General features: G+C 25.3%; 1 protein-coding gene across 2 annotated transcripts in view; it reads right to left on the reverse strand.

Annotated features, from left to right (window-relative positions):
- The window catches only part of LOC107450130 (uncharacterized), a 91012-nt gene extending 68589 nt beyond the window's left edge, over positions 1-22423 (reverse strand). The window contains exon 1 of one of the 2 annotated variants that reach the window (XM_043050223.2): positions 22233-22423. In XM_043050223.2, coding sequence (XP_042906157.1) covers positions 22233-22240 — 8 coding nt within the window. In that variant the 5' untranslated portion in view covers positions 22241-22423. The remainder of the gene's footprint in view (positions 1-22232) is intronic. The other variant, XM_016065868.4, reaches the window with a different exon arrangement.
- Between the last annotated feature and the right edge of the window lie 2875 nt (positions 22424-25298).

Here is a 25298-nt window from a genome sequence, read left to right on the forward strand (position 1 = left end):
CTGTTATCAACAGCATGAAAATGGACTTATATATATATATATATATATATATAAACTGTTAATAGTCTAAGTCTAATTTGTAGAACCAATATAATTTTTCAAAAAAAAAATTTTTATCTTACCTTATTTTTAAATATTTAAATTAATTTAACGTACCTATTTTAGAAAATTGTAGTTACGACAAAGTTTATTGTTGGAGAAGGTAAAAAATATTTTGCTATTTACTTTAAGTAGCTATATCTTTAGTTTTTATAATCATTTATGGAATGCCTAAATGTAAAAACGTGTTTTCAAATTTACACTGCGTCGTTTTTTATCATTATTCTACATAAGATGGCGAAGAGAAGGGATGTCTTTAATAAAAGCTGATTTAATGAATTTTTAAAATAGAAAGTAGAAAAAAAATAATAACTGCAATTATTTATTAATTTTGTCAGTTTGAAACAGTGAATAAATGAGGCTTGCGTTAATGAAACTAAAAACTTTAGCAGTGAAGCGTCATATAACCGAAATTATTAACCATTAGCACATTAGCATTTATTATTAATTATAACTATAGTCAAGATAAAATGGACAGCTGTTTTAAAATATGTCGAAAGTTTAAAGTCTTGTTAAAAAAAATTAAAAAATAGTTATTAAACTATTATTATTTTTATTTTAATATTGGTTCTTTTAATTTCTCCTCTTTATATCATTGTCAAAATTCTTCAGATAAGTATAAGCGTATTATTTGAAAACTTTTGTAACATTAATGTGATAAGTGCTATATACTAGATTCAAAATAGTATGGAAATGGTCAAATCAGTTGAAAAAATGAAAATTGATGCATTCCTTAATTTTTAAAAACTGTTCAAATATACTAACTCTCTTTCATCCTACCCCTCAGCATGGGAAGGTAACTTTGGAATCTTAAACATGAATTTCTATTATTTATTGCAAATTTGAATTCGGAAAAGTTAACCCAATTCAACTAAGCGCTGACGTAAAATATCTTCAGTGGTAGATGGATCATAAGTTAGTCTTCTCCATGTAACCCAAATGTGGGTTAGGTCTATCAAAAAGTCCTCCAAGAAGGAAACTTTCTTCCAATACTTGATCCAGGAGTTTCCTTATCTTCTGGATTGGGTTCAAAATTACACGCCTACGGCGTTGAACATTGCTAGTCGTAAACTGATAAATGGGTCAGCTGTTCTACTATGCTTATAAAATAAAATAAAATAGGTCTGAGTATTTTTCTTACCTGTAACCAACAACAATTAAAATTAGGTACAAGCTTAAGTAAAACAGCAATATTTTGATACCCATCAGATTGTAAAAAAAAAAATGAAGAAGAAATGCTTTGAAATTTCTTTATTTCGAAAAAAATGGAGAAAAATATTGAAATGTGTCTATTTTAATGCTCTTCATCCATGGGCTTCGAGAAATTGCCGTTTTAAACAGTTTGTAGGCTGTAAAAAATTCTAAATCAAATTATAGTAAAGTATACCCAATCGACACTCAGGGTGCCGATACTTTTTACTGTAAAATCTATCTTTGCCGGAAATTGTTATGGAACAAATAAATATTACTGTAAAAATTACGGTATAATATTTTACGGCAAAAAATTGATTTTACAGATGAAGCGCCCAAAATTTTGTACCTTTATTAGTTACAGCCCATCAGTAAAGCAAAATGCATAAACTTTCCAATTGGATTAATTTTTCTGAAGAATCCAAATCTGCTATAAAAATGAGGGTTTACTTTTAAATGTTGTTTTCTTCTACTCCTAGCGGATGTGGGTGCCATCTTTGAATAGTTTTAAAAATTAATAAATGTGTTTTTCATTTTTTCGTTCTGATACATATTTTTCGAGATATTCAACAGTTTTTTTGCTTTTTCACACCCAGTATACAGCAATTTTTAAAGAGAGTGAATTGTAGTTTAATTCAAAGTAATATGAATTTTAAATAGTAAATATGGAATATGTTTTTCAATTAATCGCTTCATTAAAATGCAATAACGCGTCAAAATTCAAGACCTAAAATGCATTTTTCTTTATTACCTTGATTTAATTTTAATCCAGCTTCATGAGAAACAGATTTATTTGAGAAAAATAATGGGAAAATATTGACTTGCACACACATTATTATTCGAATTTGAATAAATTAACATTAATCTAATTATCTAATTCAATTAGAAAACTGAATATAGTTTTGCAGTCACGAAAAAAATAGTTTTTTAACTCTTAAAAATGCTTCCCTTTTAAGGTGACTGTCGACAACTATGTACTTAAAATTCAAAAGTTTTTTATTCTTTGCATTTACATTTATTATAGAACTGACAAAGAAGCTCCGGAAGTAATACTAAGTTGCATTTTGTTCTTGATAATGCATATTGTTTAATCAATAATATCAATTTATAATTTGCAAAAAATAGTAATGTATGAATAAATAAAACAAAACGAAGGAATTCTACTTAAACTATATATTAAAATAAATAAATTAAATTAGAATTCAAGGCAAACTAATGTTTTCCATGAATTTAGAGCAAATAAGCAGAAAGCAAAACCTTAATAACCCTCATTAAAATTCAAAAATATTATTTGTGTTTCTTAATCGATAATGTTTCTTACTTTTCCTTACAATGAAGCTTATAATAAAACCGACTTAATTAAAAATTATGTTGTTGGCACGTAATAATAAACATAAAATTAAATATTTTTATGTAATATTCATTTATCTTTTTAAATAATAACTTAAACCGAAAGAGTTTGTTGCAAATTTGAAGCAACATAGCTTAAAGATATTTTTTGTTTATCAAGATGATACAGTGTTTGTCATAATTCTGTTGATTGTTCTATTGATTCTGTTTTAAAATCCACATCCATTAATTCTGTTTTGAATATCATCCCCTCACTGAGTATAACGTTCAGGACACACGGAGAAAAGAATTCTGGTAAAATTAACGCATTGTATGGCAATGACATTTCTGGTATAAAAAACATAATTCTGGTTAATAAAACCAATATACACGGTAAACCATTCATTTGGTAATTTTTCCGTTCATATAGAAATGGTTTAGCAGGAATTCTCGTTTTCAAACTTTTTAATTCTTAGAACCACATATTTAGTAAACAATACAAAACTGAAAAGTAAATTTAACCAAATAAATGGTACCATATTTATACCATTATTAAGATAATATTATTACATTTTACCAGATTTATTAAATTTTATCACAATTAATAAGCCCTATTTTATTGTTGATTTTACCAGAATCATTACTAAAGCTCTTCGGTAATAATTATCGAGCCTTTTAATGTTTTCATAGAGCCAGAAACACGGTAAATCTTACCATATTCTGATAGTTTTGACCATACTTTTTTTTCTTGCATGAACTATTTATTACTTAAAATCTCAAAACACAAATGCATGTCATTATCTCATAAATGAGGCTCACTACATTTATTAAATTTTTATCACAATTAATAAGCCCCATTTTATTGTTGATTTTACCAGAATCATTACCAAAGCTATTCGGTAATAATTATCGAGCTTTTTAGTGTTTTCATAGAGCCAGAAACACGGTAAATCTTACCATATTCTGATAGTTTTGACCATACTTTTTTTTCTTGTATAAACTACTTATTATTTAAAATCTCGAAACAAAAATGCGTGTCATTATCTCATAACTGAGGCTTAAATAATAAAATATGAGATCTTCTTCCAATGCCTAATTTAAGCAAGTATAAAAAATAAAAATTATGGATACTATAATACCGACCTAAAAGTCAAAATCCATCATTTTTAAGCATAGAAAAAAAATACATAAACTAGAAAAATCAAAGAAAACTAAGACAAACACATATACAGTTGTTGAATTGAAGAAACTTTTAACTTAACAAATAAAACATTTTCAATAAAACTTATCCAAAGAATCTAATTTAATTACAGTTCATAAAAACAATTTCCAAACTTCATTTCTTACTAAATTAGTACTTATTTAGTATTAGTTTTCAGGGAAATTACGTTTAATATTAATACTAAAGAATCGTAATTGAATGTTTATTTTAATTTTGAACCGTCATTATTAGTTTTCTTATATAAATAATTTATTATGTCTTAATTATGAAAGAGACTTATAAAGTGATTGAAATTCAGCTCTCTGATTAAGTGGATTTGAAAAAATTATTTCTGTTTCGAATAAATAATATCAATTTGTTTTATTTCCTTACCTTATTAAAAGTATCATCCTTAAAGCGAGAATAATTTTTCTCTCATTAATGTAATTTAAAAAAATTAAAAATATTAATGTATTTCAGTCATTATTGTTTCAATATAACGAAAACATGGTAATTTAATGAATATTAAAACAAGGTAAATGATGTTTTCACGATTGTTTGAAATTTAAAAAACTCAAGCTAGAAAACTTTGAATCTTTCATAATCTTGGTTGCTCGAAGCCATTAGACTAATTAGTATTTATGCCTGTTGGTTTGATATAAGAAAACACAATGTGTGAGACTGACAAATTTAATAATAGCTGAATTCCGAAAAGAAAGTGACAATTATCTCACTTTTCTGTAGGTCTAAATTGCAAAAAAACTCAACTTCTGTCATAAAGTAAAGCTGCTAAATTTTTAAATACATTCGTAAAAAATAAAGACATGGGAAAGGATATAATTTTAATTAAGATACAGTGATTTATTCATATGAAACATTTAAAATTCTAAAAATTCTAAATTAGTAAAACTCTAAAATAGTAAAAATATTTTTCCACTTTGTTAAAAATAAAACCAGACTAGTATAGGCCTCATTATTTTATAGAGTATTTTTTAAAAGAAGCAATCGAAATCAGAAAAAATGACACAAATGACGCTTCTTAAACGCGTTTTTCTCGTAGCAAGATCTCCATTCAGACTTAATTATTCTATGTAATTTTTGTTACAACTAATTGAAGAATATTTATTTATTTATTTTTAGCAATATGTAAATGTTAAGTAATAGTTATATATTTAGTAATAGTTATATATTTAGTAATAGTTAAATATTTAGTAATATTTAATGATTTAGTAATATTCAAATATTTAGTATCTTTAAAATATTTACAACTATATGCATTTACTCATATTTGAATAGTTCCTTACATTAATTATTAACAATTATTTCAAAGAGGAAAAAATGGACAAATGTTTTTGTTTTAACCCAGTGACGAAATGGACGGTTACTGATATTGACTAAAAGTATATGTTTATTTTTTATTCCAAAATATTTAAATATTACTTGCACACCTATTATTATCAGTCTTGAGAGTCATAGCTTCAATGCATCAACTAAAAGTTATTAAATTTTCATGTTGCAATTTAATAAAAAACCTAAATTAAGATTTTTTGATACCCAATCTTTTTTAAATTTTAAATTTTTTTAAAAAAATCAGTTCCTTTCCTTATATTTTAAACTTTGACATTTTCACTAATGCATACTTTACATATACTTTAATATTTTAAAAAATAAAATTTTAAATCGCAAATATTTATAATGTTAACCAGCAAATACAATATGTCAATCCAATACGTCAGTTCTTAATATTCATTCACTTCATTCCCATTCTATCAATATTTTATTGGTTAAACGTTATGGTAATTTTTAACTGAAACTTCACCAAATTACGTTAAATATTTTATTTGTGAAGACATGGTTCTATCTTTAGATTTTTATATCATAAGAGTGTGACATAGATAATAATTTCAATGTTCCCACTTGCCTCTTGATAAGTATGCTTTACACAACAAATACAAAATAATTAGCCATAAAAAAAATTAAAGTCGTTTATTTTGATTAAACTTAGTTGTAAGAGAACAAACACAACTAATATTATCATTTAAAAATTAAAAAAAAAGAATTGCTTGCAGCTTTATATTTAACAATATTGTATGCAGAAACAATAGGAAAAATAAATTCCTCTTGAAATGACTTAATGAAATTTAAATTTTTAAACGATTTTTAATATCGGGGACAAAAATTTCCAGTACTGGAGTAAAAAGAGACTGGCAGATTAGAGAGAGAGAGAGACCCACAATCCCTGATAATTTTAATAAGTAGGGAAAAAAAGTAGTAGTAAAAGTATAAATAAAAAAAGTAAAAGTATAAGTAGAGTCCTTAAAACTTTTTTCAAGCAAAATTGAAATTTTTTAAACGCAATTACAAATGTTTATATATAAAATAAAATTGGACAAATAAACTAAAAATTTAAATTAATTAAAGATATTTTGCTTTAAAGTTACTGGAAACTTTAATTTCAGATGCACTAAATATGATTTTATTTGCACTGAAAATTTAGCAAAATCACGATTTTTAAAACGCTATTGCAAATGTTTGTACATAAATTTAAATTGCATTTATAAATTAAAAATTCTATTTAATTAAAAACATTATGCGTAGAGTACGTAGAGACATTATTTTGAGACACACTAAAAATGATTTTACACGGAGAAAAACGTTTTTAGTAAATTTGCTGACTGTATGGTATTGAAATTTCTGGTAAAAGAGAACCATAATTCTGGCAATAATACCAAAACTACGGTATTTAAGCCATTCATTTGGTAATTTTCCCTTTAATGTAGTAACGGTTTACGGAAAATTCTGATTTTAAAAATTGTACTTCTTATTATTACACATTTAAAACTGCGAAACATTTAAACTCTAACTTCTTTTTCAGCACTGTACATATAAAACTAACCTTGATACTTGGATCTTCTCATTTTTTATTAATGTTACCTTTAATAGTGTACTAGATGATCAACACTATGCAGTAATGATTTAATTTTTTCAATTTTTGTTTTACTAGAAAATCGAAAATTATCATAAAATGAATTCTGAACAGAAAATTTCATAATTTTACTTGTCTGAATCAGCAAAAATTCCATGATAAATGTTTCCATATAAATACAACCATAAAACTGCATTCTATTTAAAATCTAATGCAATAATTAAAAAAAATTGTGAGAGTCACCTGAATTGCGTTTCAAACTTCAAAGTATTGATTCAATTTTATTACTTGTTACGACATTTGTTATATCAAATTCTTTTTCCTACTACATAAAAGAAAAAGCATTCATAAAATTTTAAAGCTTTTTTGTGTTTGAAAAAATCGGTTTTTGGAACCAGGCAACAAGAAAATATAACGAATTCAGTGCCAGCAAATACCACGAACGTATGCACATTGTTGTCTCACATTAACAAAGCACGCAATACTTTATTTATAAACTCTTACTTTATAAACAACAATCAGTCAGTTTCAGTTTTACTTGCTCATAAGTTAAACATAAAAGAGGAGATATTATAAACAATTAGAAGAATAAATGTTTAATCCTCTGAGACTAAGCTTTTTGAAAAACTATTGAATTCTAAGCATCAAACAAATATTACAAATTTATAAACTTTAATACTGCTGTGGAAAACAATAGTTTCTGTTATTTATAATTTTGTAATTAAACTTCTTAATTAATTAAAAATTTTATTGCTTTTTAATATTTTCATTTTTGATATTTTCCTGAAGAATTTCTAATTTCAAATTTTGCACGAGTTAAAATATTCTAGCTCAAAATATTCTAACTTAACTAATTTATCTGTTCAATTTTAAAATTATTTTACTCTTTCATGCCTACAGTGTCGAAAATTCTTGATAATATTGCAATTAAAAGTACAGACATTCTGGGTACTTAATAACGTTAAATCCATTTTTACCGGAACATATTACGTAACAAAGAAATCTAGCATACCATAATTTTTACAGTAATAAATACCGTACAACCATTGAATAACTTTAATTAAATAGATATTGCTGTTAAAAATACGGTATAATACTTTACGATAAAAATGGATTTTACAGTAAAATGGATTTTACGGATGATACACCAAAGTGCTGGTAATTTATACCGTAATTTGATTGATTTTTTTAGGGTGTAAAGTTACTTTTAAACAATACAATTTTCATAAAATTTCCTTGTTACTTTAAATGATTTTTTTTATTTGAACTGTAACTAGAAACAAAATGCCTTTCTAACAATTCAATAACATTTTAATGCTGCTTTTTCTTTTAACTGTTGAGATTTTCTGTTTACTCTATCATTTGATAAAGAACATTGCGCTTTTGGAAAGGAATTAGTATCAACTAAATTGGTGTCTCCTTTTCACAAAAACATCAACATGTTATAGAACAAATTCGTAAGACAGGTAAAAAAAAAGTTATCTTACCATTTATCTCTATAATAGAAATGTCTATTATTGACATATGACTCATAATCTAATTTTCTTTTAAATTTAGTACTTCCGATAATACTTTTATGTTATTAAATGTAAAAAGCTCATTCAAGTTTAGAAAAAATTCTATTTTATTTTGTTATTTCTCTGTTGATAAATCTTTTTTTTAAGTTAGAATAGTTTAATAATCTTATTTAGGATATTTAATGCGTAGCACTTCGATCTTAGTTACAGTAATAGTAAAAATATTAAAGACATCAAAATGTGCGCACTAGCAGCAACAGTTTATGTGATATGCTTTACAAACATCATATACTATTTTGCAATACACATACCCACTTAGAGTTCTAAGATATTGCACCAAATATTTCATACATTTTTAATTAAAAAAGCCCCAGTTCTTTTGACGAAATTTAAATGCATTTCATAACATAAAAACAAATTAATATTGACAGCAAAGAAAAATTCCACAATATACAAATATTTGCCTTATTTTACGACTTCCATAATTTTGCCTCTTCCATTACAATAATGAAAACTTATATGAAAACTTGTATGAAATATAAAATTAAAAAATTAGTAATCTTATTGGTGCAATTAAGGCAAGTATTTTCCGGGATAGTTCCAAGAATAGAGGGCTTGCTTCCCAATAAGACAATCTAAGTTTGAATCCTGATTATACCTGGTTAATTTAAAAACTTTCCCGGCTCACACAGATCATACTATTAATGCAAAGTTTTGCAAGTGGAAAAGGAATAATGGGTTGGAATCCACTTGTAATTACTCTAACTACGAGATATTTATGTTGTTTAACTCACCATGTAACGCAAATGCACTTTATTTTTATCAAAATTCTCCCTATGCAGACAAGTTTGACTTGATGCTTTATCTTCACTATAATAATTCCGAATCAAATTATAGTATAAAGTACCATCACTTGGATGCATCAATTCGTAAATTCCATTTTTGCTGTAAAATATTATACTGTATTTTTTACAGTAATATTTAATTCATTAGAGTTATTCAGTAATTTTACAGTAATTATTACGATAATAATTACAGTATATTAGATTTTTTCGTTCCGTAACATTTTCCGGTAAAAATTAATCTTACAGTAAAAAAATCCAGTTCTTTTTATCGTAATTTGATCCAGAATTTTTTACCGTGCAAAATTATCTATGTCTTCTGAATTAGATTAAGGATTACAACTGATACGGGGTACGCAAAATGATAATGTCAAATCTAAAATTCATTTGCGTGCGAAGCCAGTTATAAAGTGAAATAAAAAATATTTAAGCACACCAGCTAAGGCAGACCCAGTATATACCTAAACTAAAAAACAATATAATTTATGAATTTTATTTCTATAATTTATTTACCTTATTTTCGTGTTTTGTTTTATAAACAGTCATTTATAAAACACAATACACAAAAAACAATACAATACACTTTTGTTCATATAGTTTTGAATTGATGTTAATCATTAGTTTAGTTTTTAATCATTAGTTTGATGTTAATCAGTTTGGTGTCAATCATTCAAGTTTCTTCTAAGCATCAAATGAGTAATGTTCATGTTAATTCGGGAACTTTGGGAATTTTTTTAATATCTGAAAATTATCTTTTAAAAAACCAAGTACCACATTTGAGATATTAAGAGCGGGGAAACTACACTGCATTTATTTGTCAGAAAAAAATAGTGGAATGAATTAGGTTATAAATCATCCATTAAAATTTGAAAGAAATCCGTTTAGAACTTCGATTATATTCCAAACATATGTCCATGATATGTGATCAAAGACAAGAAAAAACATTTCATACGATTTTAATATCCTTCGTAAANGATTTATTAAATACACCTTGTGCGCCACCTAGGAACCAAATCTAGAACCCGACACTCGAAATTTTTGCTCTGTTACAATCGTACCCTGTTACAATTCACCCCACTCTCCCCTAATGTTCATGTTAATTCGGGAACTTTGGGAATTTTTTTAATATCTGAGAATTATCTTTTAAAAAACCAAGTACCACATTTGAGCTATTAAGAGCGGGGAAACTACACTGCATTTATTTCTCAGAAAAAAATAGTGGAATGAATTAGGTTATAAATCATCCATTAAAATTTGAAAGAAATCCGTTTAGAACTTCGATTATATTCCAAACATATGTCCATGATATGTGATCAAAGACAAGAAAAAACATTTCATACGATTTTAATATCCTTCGTAAAATAACATTCAATGGCAATCAAAACAACCTAGATATATTTTCATATCTTTCTCTCTAGCTACTATAAGCTTTCATATATTCGAAATCTTTCTGCAATTGTAATCAAAATTTTTTCTTTATCCAAAACATTTAATGTGTTAGATAACTATTAGTTCTTTAAATCAGAAGTTCTTAAACCACTTTTCGTAATGATATTAATGCAATGTTTTTGAAAAAAGAAATATATATAATAAATATGTTTGAAATTCCCTTCAAATCTTTGGTAATCCTTGCATTTTCAAATTCGTTGAAAATAAACCGAAAGTTGAATTGTTTGTTTATGAATAAATAAAGATTAAATTTTTTTATGATTTTAGATTGGAAAACAAAAATAAAGTATGCAAAAATTGCACGCTAATAAAACTAAGACAATGGTTGCAAAGGATGACGATGAAAAATAAGAAATGGTATTGAAAATGATTTTCCTAAAAGGACGAAAACACGTTCGCACACTTATTTTTAAGCTTATTGTTCTTTAATGCTTAAAAAATAATAAAAATCATCTAAGTATTGATTATAATTTTAAATTACTTGGTAAAGAAAATATTTCAAATTTTGCATTTCCTATTATGATATTTTTTTGTGTGTTTCCTATTTGGGTAGCTAAAAACCTCTTACTAATTCATTAATTACTAAAATATAATAATTTATTCCATGTTTCTAAGAGATACTCACTCAACATAAATGAAGCCAGAAAAAACGCTGATAAATTTTTAAAAAATATACTTTTAAAATGTACAAACATGTCTTGAAACATTTTAGAAACCTAAAATTATTTGTTCTTCTCTAAATGAAATTAAATCACACATGTTTTTCTGCAAATACGTTTCTAATATTTTAAAGTGCTGATATGATGTTTATAGTATAAAAAAGAGAGTGTAAGAAAAGCAGAAGTAGAATAGTATAGTGCAAGAAAATAACACTTTCTAAGTTCTAAATGTTTTCGAAGTGTCGACAGCTTTTATATTCCAGTTAGTCAAGAAGGTACAGTTATTTGTATACTGCTGTTTTACTTTCTTTATCACTGCGTTGCGTCCCCATTATTTGCTCTAAAAATATGGTTCTCTATTTACTTTAAGCTTTTCATTCAGCAACATAGGAAGAAAGTAAGATGGTGAAATATGTTTTCAAATTTTAAAACTGGAACCTATGAAAAACGTATAATAATTTTTAACACAATTTTTAACACTCACCTTTCCTTTCCTATTTTTCCTATATAGAAAATTACTGTACCCTCGAATGTTACGCTTTGTCATACATAACACAGCATATATATATATATATATATAANATATATATACTAGGAGGCTTCGCCCCCTGCTCGCTGGTGCTCACCAATCCCCGGAACTGCCTTCGCAGTTCATTTCGGATTGCTTAGCAATCCGATGCTCGCTTTACTCGCTCATTGGATACGTTCTTAACGTCTAGCTTTTGTATACCTTTTTGAACACTGAAGTTCCGAAAACTTTTCCCTGTAGCAAATTCTAAACCTGTGCATTTCAATATTAATTTGAAATTGCGAACAGTTCACATTTTTTTTTAATCACGCTATTCTAAATTTCAGTTGTTGAGAAAAGTAACTGTTGTAAGTTTTGTTTTAAAGTCTTTCTCACCAAAGGGCTAAAACCATGTGTTGTAAAACAATATGAAACAGTACTGAACGCCGGATGTAAAGCATTGGTTTCGATGAAGATAATTTTGTGAGAATTTTTTTGATAATTCGGTGAGAATTCACCCGATTAGACATATGATGCTCACTACGTGCTCTTGCACTCCGAAGCCTATCAATTAAAAATGAAAACTGTTGCCAACGCGAGAAAAGAAATATCATCAGTTTTATTGATACATACGTATTAGCGTTTTATATAATATAGATATTAAATATTCTTTGTGACAAATTGTTATTTATTGTTCCAATCTCATAAATCTTCTTCGCCATTTTAATTTAAAAGGTTTTCTTTTCACGTTCATTCTTAACATTTCTTCATTTACCTGTATTCTTTCTTAAAAATTATATGTAAATGTATTTAAAAATGCTTATTTAATTTTAAAAAATCAGTTTTTGAATCACAAAACCATAAATTTATGGACAGTCTCATATAAGCAATTTAAATATCTTAGTTACAAATTCGAGATTCGAACAATAGAATTCATGGTAGTAATTAAACGATAAAAATCAAGAAGAAAACAACGGTAAAAATCAAGAGCAATAAAAATCAAAAAGAATCAGTAGATAAAGTTTTTATAACAACTATTGAAAGTGTGCTTGATGTCTTCTCATTGTATTATTCTTTAATTTAAATTACCCAATCACTCATGAATAAGTTTTAAAAAAATTAAGAGATTGATACAAATATCTATAAACTTATTCTCTTATCATCTAATGTCATAAAAACCTAACAGTATTGCACCAAAACTTCTTTGATTTTCTTTCTATAATACCCGTAGTGTAAAAGTTGGAACAAAAAGATATCCGTAGTTTTCCAATATTTTTGTAATCAAAATCAAGTTTAAACCCAATGAATATCATTTTCTAACATTGCGGCATCGAAAACATATTTAAAATAATGACCGCTTCTTGCCATGAAGCATTGTAAAGATATGTAAACGTTACGGGATTCCGTTTAAGCCGATTTAGATAGCATACTAGTCAATTATTTTCGTGTAAAATTGTTTTGATTGCTTCCCTATTTATCACGCTATCTTTTAACAAAAATTTCATGGAATAAAAGTTTGTTACGTAATCCATACTTTAATAGAAATCTTCTCCTATCTCCATTAACTGTTCTTAATCTTTTAACTGTAGTCTTACCCATAAACCTCAACACACGCTTAATGATAAAATCTAAAGAAATTTCGGTACAAATTACGTTTCATTTGTAAAATAATAAATTCCTATTAGTCAAAATTGCATAATTTATTTAAGCAATTTATTAAGCTTGTGTTTCTCACAAGCAGTTGCAATAATCATAAGAGAATTTTTAGTACATGAGCTATCCATTTATGTTGCAAAAGTGTTGCAGCGTTAGAGCGAATTAGCATATTAGTTAGTGATAACCATCAATTATGGTATTAAGTCAAATAGAACTATTTTTCACAGAAATTGCATTTAAATTACGTTACATTTTATTTCGCATAATAATAAATTCCTAATACCCAGAATTATGTAATTTAAGTCTAAGTTTCAGAGTTTTTCGCAAAAAGTTGCTATAAACGTAAGAAGACTCTTAGCATATGATAATAAAAGTGCTATTCATGAATGTTGCAAAAGTATATTCCACGATTGGGTCTAATTAACATATTAGTTAGTGATAGCCATTAATTAAGTTATTAAGTCAAATAAAACTATTTTAGCGGAAATTTCTGGACAATTACGTTACATTTTATTTTATATAATAATAGATTTCTAACAGCCAGAATTACTGAACTTATTTAAGTTTCAGAGTTTACAAAACAAACTAACTGTAAGTAGTGACAACCATTAATTAAGGTATTTAAGTCAGAGAAAAATATTTTCATGGAAAAAAATTTGTATTCAATTGTATTAAAAATTTTGTTCTTTTGAATCTAGTTCCGATAAATTAGCTATTGAACTAATTTACTGTTTTTACATTTTAAGTCTTTAGCAATCCATATTTAACCGACTCTAATGAAATATAGAATTTGCTTATTTCAAGATAATTGCATGCAAAAAAATACTTAGAATTTAATTAAATAGCTTAACTTAATTTTTTCACAACATTTTACACAATTATATTTTTATTTTTACATTTTAAATTTTTAACTACCCATCTTTAACTAGCAGTTAAACATCTTAGAATTTTATTTTCATTTTTTTAAAAATATAAATTGAATTAACGAATAACATGTATAATTTTTTCACCATTTATTATTTTTAACTCTAAATTTATTTGGAATAACATTTTAATTCAACAATTTCAAAGGAAAAATGTTTTCGCAACTCTTACCATTATACATGTACTTTAATACAAAGAGAAATAAATAGCACATCTGTGAAGATTTGAATAGTTTTTCTTCAGAAAAGTTTACCTCAGACAGCCGTGCATGTGCTTTAACTCTTTATTTTTTTAGGTGCAATGATCCTCATAAAAATATTCTTTTCAGTTACTTCTATATTTTATGCATGTTTCTTCAAGGGAAAATTATTCACTTCAACAAGAGAATCATAAAAATTCTTTGAATCACGTACTAAGTTTTCATATGTATATCACGTTATTTTATATTTATGCTCATTTTTGTGGATGTTTTATTGAGATGTGTAGAATAGCGTATTTTTCTATTATTCATATTACTTTTGAGGTATTTTAAACTACTCAATTGATATTTTACAAAAAAAGTGGTCTCAAAATTATCGATCTTCGTATGATTAAATTAGCGTAGAATCATTACAAAAGATAAAATATTTAATTAAAATAAGCCGCGGAAAAGAAAACAAAAAAAATCTACAGTTCTTCAATCTTCTCTATAAGCTTATGATGAAAAAATTTTATCTATACAGCATTGCTTGGATACTATTCATTACAAATTTGATCATAATAGCAAGATCTTGATTAAGTAGTCTCAATCAAATAGTTTTAATATCTTAGTTAAAAATTCGAGATTTAAACAATAAAAATCTTTTTACGCAAATAAGTGTCAAAATATGAAAATTTTGAAAAATTCATGGATTGTGAAACATTTACTCACTATATTCTTATAAAAAACAATACAATAACATTTTCCTTCTTTCTATTAAAAATATTGACTGGTTTTTTTTTCTTCTTTTTTTTGTAAATGAATGTAGTTTTGTAATTAAATGTAACTAGCTTTTCAATATGTTTGAAATGAAATAAAATAATTAATGATAATAATTAGCAGTAAGCAAGTTATAAGAAATATGGGAAAAATAATCTAATGTCCTATAATTTCAAATTGTTGGTTTATGTTCAAACAATTTTAGTCACAGTCAAGACATAAAATTTAATACAGTAAAAAAGGTTTAAAAACAACAAATTGAATACTAAGTATTAAATACAAATTGAACATTAAGTAAAAATAAAATCTTATAAAATATATTAAGCACGAGAAAACAAACTGAAATTCAATATCAAAAGTAGAATATGGCATTTTTCTACTTTACTTAGTTCATAAAGTTTGGGGCAAAACTTTGGTTACGCAACATTGAATAATTTATTACTTGGTAAGGAATAGAGCCCCTGAATTAGACAGGCCGACTTATCATTTTTTTTGGAGCAAAGAGCTAGCATAAGCACATAACATAACTAATACTAGCAAAACGTTAACTTGCGAACCTGTTTGCTCCAATATTGCTTGATAGGTCAGCTCTGATAGTATAGGAGCCTTAGTAAAGAATAATTCTCTTTCATTAGAAAGATTGTGGTATTATTGCGTAATACAGAGTAACACAAAGCTGTTTGACAGAAAGAGTATTATCCTTATTTTCCTTTCTTAAGGCTACACGGTACCCTTTTTTAAAAAAAATTTTTAAGGCCAGTAATATTAAAAGTAATAATAGATTTTCATTTGTATTATATTATTAAACTGATTTTCAAAAAGAAAAGGGAAATCGACAAACCACAATTTAAAAAATTTAAAATTTTTTAAAAAATTCAAGATTTTTTTAAATTTTTATAACTTTTTTAATTTTCAAAATTTTTCAGTTATTTTAAATAATATAAATATCTTAGATTATTAGGAACAAAAGTTAGTATGGATTTGATGCTCTGATACTTAGTTGAATCTTAATTATTTTTATCGTTACTAAACACGTGGAAAACCCGAAAATTCTAAAAACTCCAACTTCAAATTTTTATTAAAAAAAATGTATACATCTCACACTGAAATCCATACTAACTTTTGGTCTGTATATACATAAAAGTTTCTACAAAAAATTTCAAGGCTTTATCTTTAAAGGGAAAAAAGCCTTAGGGAATCGAAAACAGTGGCATCAACAAAAAAGAAAGTCTGAGAAAATGACATTTAAAGTAAAGAGAACCATAAAACCAAAACTAAAAATGCTTGTACAGTCCTACTTTCTTAATATATTATAAACAAACTTATTGCTGGTCCAAAAACACTAATTTACTTGAATATTAATAGTATTATATTTTTTCACATTTAAAATTTATATGTAACCTGTATCGGCTAAAATACACGTAACATTGGTTTAGACAAACAAAGCAATAGGATTAAAGAAATAGCTAGCATAATTATATAAATATTCAGTCAATCAAGTATAACAAATATTCTGTTACGAATGTATTTATAAATTAAAAAATATTAGTCTTAAAAAAGACTTTTTATAAATAAAAATTTAGTAAAAACACAACTTTAGAACGCATCCATCAAACACCGAACATAAATAAACAACAATGCTTCTAGAAGTGAAAGTGAAATTTGATAACTTTTGGAGAAAGTGAAAATTAATAATCATCGAAATAAAATAAGTCTTTTTTTGAAAAAAAAAGTTTTAAAATTAGATTTAAAAGAAAACGAAACTAACCACGCCCCCTCGCTTGTCAAATTGTGAGTCTGACACAACTCGGAAAAATCCTAATATCTCTAAAACTAATTAGATCTCAGATGCAAAATTTTTCAACTTGCTTCCCAACCACATTAGCCACCCAAAAATGCAAAAATTTTTTTTTGCATATTTTTGCGAATTTTAGGGTACTGTGTAGCCTTAATATTTTTAGATTTCTCAAAACACATTACATATAATTGTCTTTAACTCTGTAATGTGACTTATTTGCGTAATTTTTAAATAATCACGTTATTAAACCAAAATATTCTATCAGAAAAATAATTTTAGTTTTATAATAAACATATTAGAAACATTATAAATCCGATGTTTTTAAAAATAATTATATTTTTATAGTATTAATTTGAGTTAGATAGATATGAGGCTTCAGCGCAGGGGAATTTAATGTTACGGGAAATATGTTAAGGGCCATCAAAAAAATTTAAAAATATATAACATCACCTTTTTAGTATTTGGAATTAGTTATATAGTTATGCAGCCGTGAAAATCGATTTTGAAGCAACTTTCAGGGAGTTAAACATAATTAAAAAAGTTTTAAAATATGTAACATCATTTTTTTGTTATTTGAAATTAGTGATATAGTCTTACAGCAATGAAAATCGATTTTAAGGGAACTATTAAAAATTTAAGAATAATTAGGAAGGTTTTAAAATATATAACATCATCTTTTAGAATTTGTAATTAGAGATATGGTCATACAACAATGAACATCTATTTTAAAAAAATTATGCTACCTATTTTCAAACTTCCCTAATTATTCTTAATTTTTTTGGTATTTGGAATTTGTGATATTGTCGTACAATAATGAAGCAAGATTTTTAAGGGAAAATAGATTTTCATGAAAATTTATTATCAAAATGTAATTGAAGTAAGATCAAATATTAAAAAGGGAGCATGCATAAAAAATACCAATTTTCAACAACAACTGTAAGCTTTGAGGGCAAATATCTTTATAACCAGAATGAAGTACACTCAATATCATTTTTGCAAACTGACTCTACAGTTTTATCTTTATTTAACAAACATGTGTTTAAAATTTATAATTATTGAAACTGTGAGTTAGTCAACGTAAAAGATATAACTTTTCATCCGACGTCAAATATTTTTATAACACGAAAAAATTGACAAGAATATTTTTATCTCAAATTTTATACATAAAAAACAATAGTTTTTATCAACTGTTCCATAAACGTAATAATTTATCTTCTTTGTGTATTTTTATAACTAAAAAGTAATTCAAGTAAATTTAGGTAGTGTAAAATTGCCATGAATAAAAAAAACAAATTTCAGCTAATATTGCAAAATTTGATGCCTAATAGCTTATTATATTTAACATAAAATATTTAGATTGTATAAAATGCTCTCATATCAAATACCTAGTAAGTAAACTTTTTTTTCCTTTTTCATAAATTTATAATTGATGTACATTAAGCATATACATTAAGCAATTAACAATGCATTAAACGTAATTCATATTTTTAAGTTCAAATTATCTGCTTTTGGATTCAGAAACTTTACTTACATTAATTTCAATTAAATCATATTTTATTAAAGCGAACTCCACGGAGGAAGTTTGCATTATTAATTATCTCAAATATGTCTGATTTAAAAAAAAAATTAATTCAAATTACATCAAAGTTTTAAGCATGTGTAGAGTAATTTTTCATTATAAATTTAAATAAATTGCTAATACATAAAAATCAAATTTGCGTTAACTACTGAAAAAAAAATTTTTACTAGCTAAAATAAGTGATTAAAATTATTTATCTTCTTTATGTTTAAGTAAACTAGAATAATGCATACCATAATAATGCTTGTTGTGGATAATGAAAAACTTTATCCACAACATTATTAATTATCTTAGTTATTAATTTATTATTATTAGTTATTATTAATTTATTATTAATTTATTATCATCAGTTACTTATGAATTGTTAATTTATCTTAGTTTTAACATTTTATAAAATTTAAATTAAAAATTCGTATATTTTAAAGAATTATGAAAACAATGGAAGAGTTTGAAAAGCATTAAATTGTACAAATGGAATTTTTTTACGAATGGAGAATTTTTAAAAATAAATTAAGTTCAAAGACTCACAATCAGTGACTTTAAGAATAATGAAGAATTTTTTTCAACTTTGTAAGAATTTTTTTAATAAGCAAATTTTGTGACAAGCACTTTGTTAAAAATGACTTAATAGAAATTTATTTTAAACAAGCAAAAATGTTTCGTTAATTATCATTATCTTTGATAAACAATTCTTGTGTTCCTAGTAAATGAAACATAGAACCAAGAATAATATATATTTAGAATATTTTTAAGCTCTTCGTTTAGTACATTAATCTCTTTGCATTCTCTGTTTTTTCGAGTTACTTTTTTCGAAATAGTGTAGAAAGAATATTTATGAATTCAACAAATCCATTTATTTAGAAGGCTGTCAGAATTACCGCAATGGATTGTTAGTTCTATAACAACTTGAAATTATTCAAATAATAATATATTTTTATTTAAAACCCACTAACGGTTCTGCATGTAAAAAGTCGTATTTTAACTTATAGTCTCTTCTTCATTTCAAAACCGGTTTTTCCATGTTAATAGATAGGGGAATAATGCAAAGGGGAGGAACAGTCTCTCAATTTTACCCAATTGCTAAACCGCCAGTGGGTTAAAATCATGAACACCGCCTGCCACAAATCCAAAATATTCAGAATTTTGCAGTCCTACTTTTAAAAAAATTTCTTTTCATCAAAATAAAAGTGAGTTTCATATCGTTAATAATTAGATATAATTTAACAAAAACATTATATTGTTGACTTCATTTCTTTTAAAGCTTGAATAAATTCTGAATTCTGATAATTCTGAAAATTATTTCAGAAATTGAGAGAAAAGTTTTTAAAATATACAATTTGATAAAAAAAAAAATGCTTCCTGAAAAGGAAATTTCTTAATTCTGGCTTTAACATCGATTTTAAATTATTGATTTGAATTATTTTAGCATTTGAATAGTTTATGCTAAACATTTATCTAAATTCACTTATACTACTAGAAATTTTAATTAATTTAATTAATTTCGATACTAAAAACTCCGTAGAACGTATCACTTGTAAACTCATTTTAAAAGTTACAATTTTATTATACTAGATAAACTTCCTTGATTTTCATGTAATAAATATTAAATACCTGCTTGGACATAAGTTTTTGTTGTCCTTTTCCCTTGAAATGTAAATTGGAAATAATAAACAAAAAATATGCAATGATAATTTCAAATTTATGAGTGGCTTTTTATTAGAGTAGGTAACAACATTTTTTTTAAATTTCAATGAATACCAATATAATAATGAGAAATAATTTTCTTAATTTTCACAAAACGTAATAAATATGTTTTTAAATATGAACAAAACTATTTCATCTTTTCAACTCAAACATTTCTTAAAAGTTAATTGTCGCATTAAGTACTATTGATGTCATTATTTTAATTAAATGGTAAAACTGTTTAACATCGACTCTTATTTAAACATTTAAGAATGCATTTTATATGGGATTGTGCATAATATCTCTAATTATTATTTCAAAATTTCTCTAATAATCTGCAAAAAACATTTGTAATATATCTATTTGAAAATTATTTTCTTTCATTTAATTTAATTTTATTTTTTAGTTATTTTATTTTACTTTACTTTATTTTATTTAGTTTTATTTTATTATTAAAAATAATTCCTGTTTTACACCACCCCATATTAATACACTTAAAAATGAATAAAACTATAACTGTTAAATCTCAATAAATATAATGATATTTTTTGTTAACTTTCTAGTACTTAAAATACATTAAAAAATTTCCCACTTATGTTTATTTTTTTATTTATTTATTATATATTTTGACATTTATAATAATTTTCTATGGAGCATACATTAAATGAACCAGTTTGCTCTAGTGACAATTTGAAAACACTCTGTGTTTGAATAAGTTTTTAATAAATTTTTTTGTTGATTTTCTATAAGAAATTACATTTAGTTTAAAATTATCTAGAGTATGGGCTGTAATAATACAATACAGCTTTTTTTAATTCATTTACTAAAAAAAAACTATTTTTGGAGCACATATACAAAAATACAAACTTATCAAAAAATTATATGAACTTTGGAAACGAAACGTAAATATTTTACTTTCAAAATTTAAAATTTGAAATAGTATAGTAAATGCGAAAACATAACCATTTGTAAGGTGGAACTTTTGTAAATAAAATAAATAATTTCATTGATAAAATAATACTAAGCCTCAGAACAGACACGAAAAGTATAATGCATTTTTCGTTCAAACTAAAATAAATATATTCTACTTGATTATGATATTCTTCTGAGTTATTATCTTAATAAATGCTTGACAGTACAATCTTCAATTTAGCAAAACCAACTTTAGAGATAATCGGTTAAAGTTATCGAACAAACACAAGAATGTTATACTATGTACTACTTTTGTATTAAACCTATGAAAGTAGAATGCTAGTATATAAAAAGAGCTACAGTTCTAAACCACTGCAGCATTTTAAGAATCATTTTGTTGTTTTAGAAACCAGTCCAATCAACCAGTTTGTTCTAGAAACAAGCTGAAATCCCCACGTTTTCAAATTAAATTTATTTATTTATGTATTTTATTTTTATTTCATTATTTTATTTTATTTTATTTTATTTTGTTTTATTTTATTTTATTTTATTTTATTTTTATTTTTATTTTATTTCATTTTATTTTATTTTTATTTTTATATTTATTTTATTTTTATATTTATTTTATTTTTATTTTATTTTATTATAATTTTTTATTTACTTAGGCAATTTCTGCTTAAAATTATATTAACAATGCGCTGAATTAATATAATACGTAGTTGTTTTTTTTTATTCATTCCAAAAAATACTATTTTTAACGGACGTATACGCAACTACAAATCTTTCAAAAAATTACATGAACCTTGAAAACAAAACATAAATATTTTAGTTGCAAAATGCAAAATTAAAAATGCTACAGCAAATACGAAAATATATCCACTTCGTTGCGTGGAACTTTTACAAGTAAAATAAGCCATTTAATTTATAAAATGGTATAAAACATCGGAACAAACAAGGCAACTAATGCTAATTTTGTTTAAATTGAAATAAACATATCCTACTTGATCATGATATTCTTCAGAATTATTATCTTAATCAATGCTTGACAATGCAATCTTCAATTTAACAAAACCAATGTTAAAGAGGATCTATTAAAGTTATGGAACAAACACAAGAATGTTATACTTTGTAGTATCTTTGTATTGAACCAGTGAAAGTAAAGTACTAGTATACAAGAAGAGCTACAGTTCTAAAACCACTGCCGCTCTTTTAGAATCATTTAGTTGACAGCGCCACACGCGAACTACATCCATTTGTTGCGCTCTTTCTAAGCTCCACCCCCTGCGAAATGTGCGCCTGTGTAGAAGTTTTCCCTAAAAGACAGTTTGTGCTTTCTTTTAATAAAATGATGAATATTCACTTGTAAGAAGATAGTTTTCAGGTAATATGTCATCTTGCCAATAAAACTATTAGCTGAATTCTGAAATTTATGATCAGAAGCTGAGCTTGTATAATATAAAATATAAACGGTACACTAAAGCATTAATTTTAGATGAATTAGTATTTTAAGGAGTAAAATCGTCTAATGTCTTTATTTTACCGAACTTTTAATGCCATTATTTTATAGTTATCTTAATTATATGGTTATTCGAGAAATATTTTTAAAAACATTTTAGATAACACAAGATTTTTTTTTAAAAAAAATTAGAGATGCTATGATAGGTTAGGAATAGGAGATAGGTTATGAAAAAGGTGATATAAAATTCACTGATAAATTGAGTCAGCAATGCGTAAAATGTGGAAAATGACCACAGTCTGACGCAAATCACGCTGGCAAAAAATTTCTGTTGTATTCATGCAAATAATTAATATTGCCTAATTCATATGTGGGGATTTTAAATCTGAAAATAGTTTTGCACCTAACGCTACAGATTTTTTTTAAAAAAGAAATTTTTAAACTATTTTTTGTCTAAAAATATGCTTGTTTCAAAACGTTATATATGACAGGAAGTTGCGTAAATGTTGCGAAAAACTTCTAGCACATTATCAGGATTAAAACTACATAGAAACCCATGCCCAGAAACGTTGTCATACGCGGCTTTGAGGCACTTCCTCAATTGCGACCTTTTCAGAAACACACAAAGAAACAATTCTTAATACATAGAAAAGCACCTCTAGAGGCGTATTTTATTTTAGGAGATATTTCAGGGCATGAGTTTTATTCTTGATGATGAGTCCTAACTCCAGTAGAAGTTTGTTGCAACATTTATGCTTCACCCTGTTATATGAAAACGCTTTTAAACTTGACATTGTCGACGAGAAATAGACTAAAAATGCCATTTAAAAAATTTGAAGTTTGGAGCGAAAAAAACCGATTGTAGACAGATTTGAAATCAGTGACATACAAAAAAAATCTGATGCATTAGAAAACAAACAAAAAAATGTTTCCCAGGGTCATCATAAGTAGTTTTTGATCGCCTGGTCAAAGGACTGGGTTACAGATTTGGAAATGCCTCGTTCATTATCAAATTTATAGTAGTTGAATAATTAAAGAAACTCTTACAATAATCTAATTTAAAAGTAAAATGAGATTTAAAAAAACATATAACATTCATCACATTTATCTCAAATATATCACTTAGCTGAACTTGTTATATAAAATATAAACGAAACACCAAAGCATTATATGAAGTAAATTCATAAGTAAAATCGTTTAATGACTTTATTTTACTAAATATTTAATACAATTTTTTATAGTACTTTTAATACCATTATTTTTTATTATACCATTATTTCATTGCCTTATAATATAATGTTCAAAAACTACTAAAGTTCCAAATGGTGAGCATTTCTTATTTTTGGAACTTCTTATCGATTAAATTTCCTGGGTTTGGTTGTTTACTCGTATTACTTAATTTTTAAGATTTATATATATTTTAAAAGTTAAATTAGAATAATTTGATCCCTATAAATTTCTTTATTATTTTATAGTTTTCTTCTTAATTTTAAAATCATACGAAACTTTATTTCTATATGGTTTAAAGATTGCTTAGTTGGCAAAATGTAAATAATAAAAATCGTAAAAAATGCATTTTGAAAATAATTTATGGGACAAAAACAGCAGCTAACTTTCGTTATAATCTGCTTCATACTTACCTCATATGAATGTATCTTAAGAAAAACAGTTTTATTAAACTTGTCTACTTTTTAATTAAATACTCTTTTTTCTTTATTTACACTCATTATTTACTTTATTTACTTTTCTTTATTTACTTTTTGTTTACTACTTAAATTTTAAAATTTATATGAATCTAAAAATTTAAACTAGAATATTTTTGAAATTTTATCTCAATAAGTTTCATATTATTTCATTGTTTACTTCTTATTTTTAAATGTTATGAAACTTCATAATATGATTTGATATTACTTTCTTTACAAAATCTAAATAATAAAAAGGCATAGAAAATTCAGTTTAAAAATAATTATTGAGACATAAAAAGTAGTTAAGTTTTACTACAATGGACTTCATACTTTTACAATCGAATTAAGTACGCTTTTTTCAAAGCGTACTTAAATATCAGTACATATGGTATCGGTACTTTATAAAGTTATTTGATTCGGATATTTTTATTGCATTGTTGAAACTGTGCACTAGAAAAAAGCTCATTTATATTTTGCAAAAGAAATTTTTTTTAGTGAGTTGGTGAAAAATGTCTAAATTATATTCATAAGTGAGTTGAAGTAGTTGTTATCATTTTCAAATCACACACATCACATTTTTTTGCAATAGTCTTTATTATTATGAGCGGATGTCCCAAAATGACCAAGGATTTGAAAGAATCAAGGAACTTAAAGGATAAGAATAACAGAAGTAGATAGAAATCAGTAAATAGAAATCAGTAGAAATAATAGAGTAAATTATTGTATAATATTTAATTCAGCGTTTTAAATCACATTTTTTTCATGATGCTTTTCATATTATTAGTCCCAAAAACTATCGAGAATTTGAAAAATTTTATGAAGAGAAGGACTAAGAAAATAGAAGTAGATAGAAATTTACAGTTTGCTGTCATCCTTAACTCGGTTTTTCGTTCTCTCTAAGTTTTAAAATTAATTATAAAGTTCAT

Source organism: Parasteatoda tepidariorum, chromosome 3, assembly GCF_043381705.1.
Source record: "Parasteatoda tepidariorum isolate YZ-2023 chromosome 3, CAS_Ptep_4.0, whole genome shotgun sequence".
NCBI classification, from domain to species: domain Eukaryota; kingdom Metazoa; phylum Arthropoda; class Arachnida; order Araneae; family Theridiidae; genus Parasteatoda; species Parasteatoda tepidariorum.